This window comes from Peromyscus maniculatus, chromosome 18 (genome assembly GCF_049852395.1).
Source record: "Peromyscus maniculatus bairdii isolate BWxNUB_F1_BW_parent chromosome 18, HU_Pman_BW_mat_3.1, whole genome shotgun sequence".
NCBI lineage: Eukaryota > Metazoa > Chordata > Mammalia > Rodentia > Cricetidae > Peromyscus > Peromyscus maniculatus.
The window spans coordinates 20,753,308-20,764,433 of NC_134869.1; the positions used below are offsets into that span (position 1 = coordinate 20,753,308).

An 11,126-nucleotide genomic window follows, 5' to 3' on the forward strand; every position below is an offset into this window, starting at 1 on the left:
CTAAACTTGACAGATAACACCGAATGATGAGGAAAAGATGTTGAGTCAGAATGGGCCTGGCCCACCAGAACAAGGTAACATTGCCCAACAGAAAGGTACAGCACGGTTTTTAATGAAGTGATTCCCGGCTCTGAGGAAATTGCTCACTTGGTACAGTACAGCCCTGGAGTATAGAAAGCCCCATGTTCCCTCCCCAGAACTGCATGAACCACGCCTGGTGGCACTTACCTGTAATCCCAACATCTGGAAGGGGGGGTCACGAGTTCAAGATTACCCTTAGCTATGCAGGGAGTTTGAGTCTAAGGTACCTAAGACCCTGCCTGAGAAGAATTTTTCTCCTAAAGTTGCTCACTCCTACCCCACCTTCAGAACGAGGATTGGTACAAAGGACGATAGAAATAAGTTGGTCATAATTTTATGAGCACTAACGGGGTACCTGATGATGGACTCAAGAGAGCCCTTCACCACGCCAGTGAAGTTTCATCTCTTTACTTTTTCCAGTTCTTGGGTTGCTTATCGATATCCTTAAATAAGAAGGACAAAGAGAATGAGAAGCCATTCCTCTGCCGGCGGCGGTTCCAGTGACTGAAAACCAACGGAGAAGCAGCAGCAGAAACGGTTGCAAACTATTGCCGGTCTCCCTTCACAGGTCCGTCTTTCCCCCACTTTCTCTGCCCCTTATCACTACAGACACCGGAAAACAGATGAGCAAATAAAGGTTTGCGAAACACAAGCACACTCTCTGACCAGATCCAGAATTGATGTCTACTACCTAGAAAAATACAGAGAAAAGGGTGCTGGAGATATGGCTCAGAGGTTAAGAGCACTGGCTGCTCTTCCAGAGGACCTGAGTTCAATTCCCAGCACTCACATGGTGGCTCACAACCATCTGTATATGAGGTCTGGTGCCCTCTTCTGGCCTGCAGGCGTACATGCAGACAGAACACTGGAATAAGTAAGTAAATCTTGAAAGAACGAAAAAAGAAATATAGAGAAAAGAAGCTGTGCTGGAAACCTGAGAGAGTGGCGTTCATCGAGGCGGCGCAGGTCAGACCAGGAAAGTTAACTTCCCTGGGCACAAACGACAGGGAGACGTCGTCCGGACAGACGAAGATCACAGCGACACGAGATCGAAATCTCAACAGGGAAGGGCTGCCAAACGCACAGAAGGGGAAAAGCGTTTGGCACCAAGGCTATCTTTTTATCTTAACACCACTGGACACTGGGACAGTCTAGGAAAATCTGTCAAGTCCTGTGATGATTTCACTAGCAACTCTATCTCCTCGTTTCGCAGCGGTGAGGGGCTCCCTGGGAGGAGCGTGTGCTTAGACGGAGGGAGGGAGGGAGGCAGCTGGCATCATTTTCCTTAGCTCCCACCACGACTCTGGCTTTTCCCCTCCGTAAGGGAGATGAGGCCCCAGAAGAGCTGCAGTCCATCCCGAAATGTGCTCCTGCTCTCGGGCCACGCTGTTTCTCTAAATGAAGAGTGGGGTTCGAAGTGAGAGCTGTCTATAAAAGCCGTTTTATTTTTATGGCTCAGTAAATGTTTATTGGAGGGAGCGAGTCCCCTCTTCCCCCGTGACATCTCTTGGCAGATCCGCCCTCCCTTGCGGGCAGGAGCTGGGGAAGGGGTAGAGACACCGGGGTGCAGGACTCTGGCTTGGGCTGACCTACTAGCCAAGCCTCTGGGACAAGGAGGCTTTCAGAGACCCGCTCTAGCAAGAGCGGTCACTTCAGCTGAGGGTGAGGGGCATAGACTGAAGCCACACGGAAGAAAAGCTGAAGAAAATCTCAAAAGGCAGATGAGGATGAGAAGCCGGGGGAGCCGAGGCGAGAAGGATCGCTCTCAGCCACAAACAAACTGAAGAAGGGCCCTCTTCCTCCTCTCCCAACAGAGCATAAACTAGTGGGAAAGGGGCCTCTGATTGTTTAAATAAACAAGCTTTTAAAAAAAAAAAATGTGTGAAGTGTGGTGTTGGGGACTGGCTTTGGTTTAAAATCCTGAAGGGAGCTACAGAGAAACAGATTCAAATCCTGAGGCCCCTAAATCTGTCCATGACCTAACCCGAGTAGAAGACTTCCCCTCCTTCACTGGCCCCTAACACGGCCACCCAGGATTTATCGAATGGGCCAGAAGGACAGCACTGTGATAAAAAAAAAAAAATGGAAAAGGCAGAAACTGTGCCCAAGAGGGAACAAGGGCCAAAAGCGGACTCCACTGGTGAGCACAGGAAAGGAGGCAGGTCACCTGGGCACCACGGCTGTGACTGAGGGTCACGTCTGGAGAGGCATCCTGAAAATACCAGACAGCATGGAGGGAAGGGCCGCGATTTTTAAAAACAGCCAACAGGTGAGATGAGCAACCAGATTCGAAATACTAAGAATACTTTAGCATTACTAAAAACACTAAGGTGCTGGAGAGATTGCTCAGTGGTTATGAGCACCGGCTTCTCTTGCCAGAGGGACGACCCAGGTTAGGACCCCAAATCCACGTGGGGGTTCACAACTATCTATAGCTCCAGTTCCGCGGGGGAGACCGACTGGAGATGTGGCTCCGTGGGAGAATGCTTGCCAGGCACTGAGGAAGCCCTATATTCAACCCCCAAAGTTACCAAAAAAGAAAAAAAAAGAGGCCGGAATTTCAAATTAACGCAAACACTACAGTGGATCAAGCCAATGCTGAAATCCGCAGAGTAATCCTTGAGAGAGGCACAAGGAACCAAGAATGGAAAGTATCCCACTGTGGTGTTATTCCAAAGCCTGATTTTTTTACATGTCAGAGGAAGACAATTTTGAGTTGCATTAACTGCAGCGAGGAAGAGCTCGGGCAGTTCTAACAAAGGGTGGACGTGTGGGGTGTTTACCTCCTACAGAACCTGAGCACTGTGTTTCAGAGTTGCCCGTTTGCTGGCTGTGGCACAGGCAGACATCTAATCTAAGAAGCTGGAAGTCCTGGCCATAGAAAGGACCTACACTGCGTGATCCAAACAGTGTGTTCCAACGTCAGGATTCTAGGGAGTTAACTGGAAGAGGAGAATCCAGGCCTCTAAGGAAACGGCAGGCCCAGAGCCACATTCTTTCACTGGGAGGGTAAAAAAGGACCCGAAGATGGACAGGACTACTGGGAGCCGGGGAGACTTCGGCCCAGCTGTTAGGGCCACAGCCACTCACCCCTCCTGCCCTGCGCCCAAACCCACAACCAGAAGGGCAGAAGTTTGCTCTCAGGACATTCCATCCCTCGGATTACTTGATGACGTCTCTGTCTCCTCCCCCTCCGCCAAGCAGGGTACAATTTTCTAAAAGCAAAGGGAAACCCTTCCCAAGAAAATAAACAGCTGGGAACAACCAACAGGCCCGTTCTGTCACCTATTCAGATTATGTAATGACAGCCCAGTCAAACTTTCATACCAGCCACACAAAGCAGGGCCTTCAAGCTCACACGAGCCAGGGTACCGCCCTAAAAAGGCAGTTGTCATTGTCCAAGAGGAACAACATGCATCTCTGCTCGCTCAGAGCAGTCGTTGAAGTCTAGGGGGGTGGGGGGTGTATACAAGCCCTGTGCAGGACACCCCACAATAACAGCAACCGTTAGAAGAAGAATAAATAGCTTGAGCAAAGTTTCACGCTACCCCACACAGAAAGACAACACTGAAATGTTTTTCCAGCCTCTGCTGAGGAGTTTTTCGGTGAACCTGTCCTTTGTTTCTGTTTTACTGGATGTAAAATGAGGCAGTCCGTGGTAACCGGCATCATTTAGCGGTCACCCAGTCAAGGGGCAGACTCCTCCCCTCTTATCCCTTAACGTGATGAGCGCCCCTTTCAGGGGTGTTCAAGGAAACAGTCACTGATAAGATAGACTGGAGGACTGGCAAGATGTCTCACTGCCCGCAAGCCTGATGGACCCGAGTTCAATCCCTGGACCCACACAGTGAAAGGTGAGAATGGACTCCTCCAAGCTGTCCTGTATCTCTCACATATACAACCTGGCATGTGTATACACACACGCACGCACGCACGCACGCACGCACGCACGCACGCACGCGCATGCACATAGGCAAATAATCAGTGCAACACTGATTAAGCTACCTGCCGTATTCTAGTTGACACAACAGTAAAAAGGCTGAGGGTTGCTATACAGCCAGCTCTAACTGGTTAACTGGACGGGTGTAGGACCAGTCACCTCCGCCTCCCGTAAGTACTGTACTTTGCTCTTTCAGTCCTTATGAAGATCAAATGCGATAACAAGGGTCAAGACGCTGGCACACAAAGGTACTCAATAAATAAATATTAGAAACTGTAAAGCAGAAACACGGTCCCCCGATGCTTATCAACTTCCTCGGAATCAGGAGGATTGGAAAGATAACGCAATCAGCTGTTTCACAGCCCAATGCAGGGAAGTCTGGGCTGTCCCCAACTGCAGGTCACTGGCGGCAATAATGTGGAACTTATCATAACCCCACTGGCACTCATGTCCCAGGATGGCCTCCTCACCCCCAGCAGCTGAGATGTGGTGGGAGACCTCTGAAGGAATCACACAAAGCCCTTTGCTACTGATCATGTCTGAGATCTACCAGGAGTCAAACATTCTACCAGAGAAACATCCATGCGTGAGAGGGAGTCGTGAAGAAGAAAAACACAGCATCTAAATACCCTAATGAGGATATGGCTCCACCATTGACCGGACTCAGTAAAACTAACTCTTAATTAAATATTAGGCTACAGAGACTCTTCCTAAGCCACACCCGGTAATCCTTCGTGTTTGGATAGGCTTAATAATCTCTTCCAGGTGTTAAAAACTGTTTGGGAATTTCAAACACTGCAAGATAATTTGAGAAGCAAGCTCTATTATTCTGCACTCTATACTTTTCTATTCACTCAGAGTGTACACATGGTACACCAGGTTCACGTTTCCCCTGGAACACCGTAGTCTACGAATCGGCAGGGAACGAGTAAAGAGGGCCAGAAGAATCTATGTCTAGACTCCAGGAAAGATAACACGTTTGCAGCCGTCATGAAACTGTGGGACCAAAGAAAGTGTTCATAAGACGTGTCGCTTTTATTTAGTATTGCGTCTACTCAACTTGTTAACGATCAGACCATGACATAATTTCGATCGTTTTGAAAACACGAAAAGGCATGGGGATTATGCCTGTCCAAGTTGCACAGGACCAGGCTGTCTGACAATTCCTACTCTGTAAACCATGCTTTCTAAAACATGCAGGGCAGGTGCAGCCCTTATTTGGAGGAGAGCGAGTTAATGTTCTACCCTGTGCTGATTGCTTAGTTTATTTCACTTGATATAGGTTTTTATGACAACCTTTTATTACCATGGAAATGTACATCTACAATTCAAAGTAATAAATGCAACTTGTAAAAGTCAGAGGGTTGTTTTTTTTTAATTATTTAATACATTCTAATCAAATAGTAACAGCAGTAAATAAACACTTTGAAAAACAGGCAAGTACCCCCTATTATCTGGAAGAAAAGTAAGTCAGTATTCTACATGGTAGAAGGGAGAGAGCTGTTGATGTCCGTGGTCAGGCAATTCAAGGACAACTTGGAAACTTCTAAAGCCATTTCCAAAATCCAATGGCAATAGGCTAGGACTCACAGCTACTTCAAGGGGTAAAATGTCTCTATCTACACTGGGTTTTATTATCGAGGATTGAGTTGCACCTGTATAGCATGACATTCTTGTCTTTAGCCTTAAAAGGAAAAGAGAGAAGTCTCTTCTGTTTGCACCAGTTTGAAATGTTTCTGTAAGTAAGGCTGCCTTGAAATGGATTACTACAGTACTCATTCACGGGAGAGTTCATACGTGTAGTAAAAAGACAAATACAGGATCTCATGGTGACTAATTTTTGGTCGATTTGGTTAATTGCATAAAAGGAGGGGCAAATGCAAGCATGATTGGTTTAACAAAACTCCTACTAGATACATCAGTATGTAAAACATAACATGTTCTAACACAGACTGGTCACCAGGCACCTACAAGGGCAGCTAAGCCTGGGCCAGCCAGGGTCTTTTCCTACACACAACTGTCTCTCCTATGGAGCTTGGACTTTTGACCCAGTGCATAGGAACCCGAAAAAAAGGCAGGTCATTCTGATAGAGATATTCCCTCGCCTTTACGTGGGACGTTTTGTTTTTAATTTTAAAGGGCCATTTGATCTTGCCCAGCCATAGGAAAAGGAGGCATCACTCAGTTGAAACTACCTAGGGGAATTTAAAAATACCTAGCTACACCTTCACACCTTTAAATTAGATGGAGCTCAACTGTCCTTAAGAAAGAATTCTGCACATTTATCCAGAGAAGGGCCTCCAGGTAGTCTTACGTAGCTGCATTCGGAGATAGTCTATATGAGGCATGTGTTTTGTTTTTTTTTTTTTTTTAAAAAAAAAAAAAAGAGAAATACTTATACCTGGAATTTATATTCTTCCAAGTAATCTTTTAGTCTTGTTGGTAAAGGCAGTCCCCAGATGGCACCGGTACATTTGTTAATGGTGAGTCGGCAGAAATGCTGTAGAGATGGGGCTGACGTGTACAGAGGTTTGGTCAGGTACAAGTGAACAGTCCCGTTCCGAGGGGCCTCCGGGCCGGTCCGTTTATCCTTGCACATCTGGACATAGTAGTCAATCAGATGAACCACACTGTCAAACTGCTTAAGCTTGGACTTGACACAGATGATAGAATCCAACCGGAACTTCCCATCTTGGTACTCAATCCGGAGGTTGGTCGGTCCAGCGGACGTCTTAACGGATATGGTTAGTAGGTAGTCTGAGTGTGAACTGTCTCTGATCAAGAACGTCCCTTCAGGCGCCTCCTTGAGCTTCTCTTTGGCTTCATTAACAGTCATGCTCCCCCAGTACCAGCCTGGGGTTTCCATTCAAAAAGAAAAAGAAGAGAAAGTGAAACAGCTATTGTAATACCGTCTGTACTTGGTAGCAATTGTTCTAGCTGTTTGGTTTTGTTTGAGACACAGGGCCTCGGGTAGCATATAGGCTGGCCTCAATTTTACTTGGTAGCCAAGGATAACCTTGAACTTCTGATGCTTCTGAATTCACTTCCCAAGTCCTGGGATGTACGGGCCTGCACCACCGCGCTCAGCTAATTGTTCTTGTTATGCCTATTTTTTTAAAAAATGCCCACAGAACCAGGGAGGCTACATAGCAGGGGGGACCCTAGGATGACTGTGGCTGATAGTAAGTTTTGGTTTTACTCAGTTACTGGGCAAGCCTCAATGAAACATTTCACTATTAGGATAAGAATTTGTACTGTATCACGCTGGTAATAGAAAAAATAAATTTAAAAAAATGCCCGTGAGTGAAAGTTCCCAGGGACTGTCATGAATCTTTTGGTAAGTATTGAATAAAAACTGAAGTCCATTCTAGGCACAACTGTCAGCCAATTTCTCTCTTTTCCAATGATTTTTCTGTAGCTCTTCTTTAAACTATGTTTAGATCGTCTTCTAATGAGTCCAAAGAAATTTTGCAATATGATAGTCAGTCATACCGGCTGAGAAAAAAAAAATGATCCTTTCAGTATAGCTTAACTGAGACAAACACCTAAGTAAATTAGAAATAAATTAGAAGTTAGGGAGAAAAGTGGAAAACTCATCTCCAGTATTTCCAATAAAAACAGAAGCAACTCTCTTGAGTGGTTGGTAGCCCCCAGACCTGCCCCCAAAGAACTTGTAATGTTTAGCCCTAGAAAGCGCTGCTGTTGACTGCTTTGATTAAAACTAGTTACGGTCTGGGGAGAGAGAGGGCGCTGATATCTGGTACTTAAAGTCTACAGTTCTCACTATATATTCTTCTGGACTCTGTCCTGGTTCAAATCGTACTACAACCCCTTTTCTCTGAAATCTCTATTTGATTGTCTTGGTCATCTCCAGAATCTCCCTTACAAAAGTGACTCAAGACACTTCACTTAGTAAGTTTGAACAATGTGCCCTCCGTTTCGGCGGACACCCCCCCCCACACACACACACACACACACGCCGCCAATAAATAATATTATATCCGGGAATATACATATATAGGCCCGGGAAAGTTTCTGGAGGACAGAAAGACGGGGGCAGAAAGAAAAGACTGGAACTCTTTTTCCTCTCCCACGGTCTACTGCTACCAAAAGTTATCTTGCCTCCAGACAGACTTTAATCACAAGAACTTGTTTTCAAACTATTGAGAGAAAATAATAGGCTTTTCTTTTCCTTCCGACGCGCAGAGCGGCGCCTGAGACAAGCTGTACCTGGACAAGCTTGTCCTGGGGCAAGACCCTTGCCGGCTGCCCTCGCGGCCAGGCTACCCCGCAGCTGAGCCCCACGCAGTCTGTCTGTCTCCCAACTTGACCGCCACCGTCCCGGGGCTGCGGCGGCGGCGGTGGCTGAGCCCGAGAGCGCACGCAGCCCAGCCCGGAGGCGGCACAGCCCCACTGGCCGCCGGCTGGCCCTGCGTTCGGGGAGACGCTTGGCCGCTTTTCTCCCACGCGGGTGCGAGCCGGAGCGCCTGAACCCGAACCCCGGCCGAAAACAGCCCCGGGTCCCCCGCGCCCAAAGGTCGCGCTCTGCGCCCCCCCCCCCCCAAGCCTCGGCGCCCCTGCACTTGGCTTTGGTCACCACCTAAGATCCCCGCCGAATCGGCGGGCGAGCATCCCTCTCCGCGGTTCCCCAGGCTCTGGAGCCGGAGGGGACCCGAGGCGAGGAGGCTTCGTTCCATCGCTTCGTAGGGCTCCCCACCTGGGTCCGCGCCCCGGCTAGCCCCCCTCGCCGGCCACCAGCTCCCTACCTGTTTGACTGAGCTCGCGCAGGGCCTTGGCCAGTCGCGCCGCCTCTGGGGACGGCTCCTCCGCCGACCCCGCGGTCCCCCACTGGCTCCGCGTCCTGTCCGCGCCATTCCCGGAGGGCTCCAGGCACCGCAGGGTCATGGGAGATGCGTCCACGCGTCGGGGACAGGTGGTCGCCCGAGCTGGGGGGGCCAGAGGACCTCGCGTCCTTTCTTGGAAGTCGCGGGGTATCCCGAAACGAGTCTCTGCGGGGTGTCCGAAATGGTGGCGGAGGGGGAGGGGACTGCAAGCAGCTGGTTCTCCCTCTCCAAATTCCGGCAGGGTGTTGGTGTGGCCAAGTCCCTCGCAGACGCGGTCACCCACGGATCGCCTGTGAAGAGACAATGGGGCAGAGACTGGGTCAGTCTGGACTGGACCCCTAGGGCCGGGGTGGGGGTGGGGAAACAGACACGTGGAAAATCCCAGGGACTCCTCCGCCTGCGTGCTTCTGTGCCACTTAAACCCAAGCATCCAGTTAACGCCCTGCCCAGCTCTAGGGGAAAAAAAGGGAGCAGAGACCCAAGACGCTAGAGTTGGCCTGAGTGCAGGGGTGAGGTGGGAGACAGAGTGAGGGGTAGACAAGGTGTTTTCCCGCCCAAGAACTGTGCTGGAATCAACACACAGGCAGCCTAGGAAAACAGTCACCTGCGGGTCGGGATAGGCCTTTGTCATGGGCAAGTAGGAAAAAAAAACATAAAAAATGCAAAGAACATGGCAGTTCTCTGCACTTGGCATTTCCATCCAACACTCCGAGCAGCCCCAGGGCCCTTGGGAGGATGCATCCGGCAAAACCTGGTTCCACGCCCTAGAGCGCCGCAGGGCTCCCGGGTCGCCAGCCGAGGGTGCTGCGGTGCGCTCGCTAAGCGGTGCGCCAGGCGCCGCATCCCCGCCGCGGAGGCGACCTCGCCCTGACTCCTGCGGCTTCCCGGAGCAAGCTCCGGGACAAGGACCCGGGGAGCGCAGCGCCGGTCGCTCGGAAACGCGGAACGCTGCTCCCAGCAGCCGCCGCCGCCGCCGCCGCCGCGGGCGCTGTCGAGGAATCGGCCGGAGAGCGGGCAGCCCCCGCCCGAAGCTCCCGAGGAGGCCGGGGCTGAACCCGCAGCAGCAGCAGCAGCGAGCGCGGCGGGACGTGCCATCGACCCGCACCGAGGTCTTACCTCCGCCGCGGCGACGGCTGCCTCCGCACCAGGAAGCCTCCCCAGCGGACATGGGGCGGGCAGGGGAGCCGGGGAGAGGAGGGGGTGCCCGTCTGAGGTTCCCCCGTTGACGTTTATTTCAAGAGCGAGATGCCTGGGGATGGATGCAACCGGCTCCGCGCTCGGTAGAAACAGCCGGACTTGGCTGCGCCAAAGGCAGACAAAAATCCCAGGGATCGTCGCCTTGCTCGCCAGCCACCACCCCCCCCCCCACTCCCTGCGCCTCGCCCCAGGCTGACACCCCTGCTCTCTAGTGCAGAAGGAGATGGAAAGAGAAGGGGTGGGGGGAGCAAGGGCGGAGGCTGGCGGGGAGGAGCGGGAGATCAGGTTATTAGGATTATAAATTTGGATAGCAGTGGTTGGGGAGGAGGGGGGGGAGGCTACGAAGACTTGGCGAGGCCGAGAGGGAACCCGGGAGAGGAGGCACTTGCGTCCGGATGGGGCAGAGCCGCGACTCGAACTCTCCCGGGGAGCCCTCCACTGAGGCAGCCCCGGCAGTCCGCCGCTCCAGCGCTCGCACCCCGCCGCCCTCCCCTCCCCCGGGCGGAGCCTTGGGGCTTCGCGAGCGGTACCTGCCGCAAGCTTCCGGGCTCGGGGCGCAAGGGATCTGGAGTCCGCTGGCCCGGAGCCCCGGCTCGCACGGTCCGCGACCCGCGCGCAGCGTTGGCGGCGGCGGCGGGAGGGAAGGCTCATGCTTCAAGGGAAGCCCAGGGCCCGCGAGCCGCGGCGGCGGCGAGACTTGGCAAGAGTTAAACGCCTGTCCCCGGAGCCGAGGGTGCGCGCGACTGCCCAGCCCCGCGCGCCGCCCTCGCTCCCCGCCTCCCCGCCTCCCGCCCCCCCCGCGCGCCCCGCCCCGCCCCGCCGCTGCGGAGGCCGCTTTCCAGGAACTTTCCAGGAATCCGCCTCACGTGACCGCAGCCCCCGCCAGCGCTTTAAAGAGGCTCGGGCGCTAATGCGCAGGCTTCCAGGGAGCCCGGTGCAGAGCCGAGCCGGTGCCGGTGCGGGTGCCGGTGGCCGCGGTGTGCAAGCCTGCGGCTCCGCCCTCCTCCTCTGACCCTGCACCTCGGGGTGCTCGGGGACAAGTGCGAGAGGTCCCCAGCCATTGC

The 11,126-nt window shown here is 52.2% G+C and overlaps 1 protein-coding gene across 3 annotated transcripts; it reads right to left on the bottom strand.

Moving 5' to 3' along the window:
• Nucleotides 1–6,397: 6,397 nt before the first annotated feature.
• Nucleotides 6,398–10,839, bottom strand: Socs2 (suppressor of cytokine signaling 2). Of its 3 annotated transcripts, none has more exons than XM_006990735.4 (3): nt 10,593–10,839; nt 8,788–9,155; nt 6,398–6,874 (listed from the first exon to the last, which is right to left on the bottom strand). In XM_006990735.4, exons 2-3 carry the CDS (start codon nt 8,924–8,926, stop codon nt 6,417–6,419), a joined length of 597 nt encoding a protein of 198 aa, XP_006990797.1. In that variant the 5' UTR covers nt 8,927–9,155; nt 10,593–10,839; the 3' UTR covers nt 6,398–6,416. The 3 variants fall into 3 exon arrangements, with proteins under 3 accessions (XP_006990797.1, XP_076410769.1, XP_076410770.1); XM_076554654.1 differs by having other exon boundaries at nt 9,982–10,785; XM_076554655.1 differs by lacking the exon at nt 10,593–10,839 and adding an exon at nt 9,470–9,848.
• Between the last annotated feature and the right edge of the window lie 287 nt (nt 10,840–11,126).

Coding starts and splice junctions, on each gene's coding strand:
- Socs2 (XM_006990735.4), bottom strand. CDS start 8,926: ATGACCCTGCGGTGCCTGGAGCCCTCCGGGAATGGCGCGGACAGGACG. Junction 6,875..8,787: donor GCGCGAGCTCAGTCAAACAG/GTAGGGAGCTGG, acceptor TGGAAACCCCAG/GCTGGTACTGGGGGAGCATG.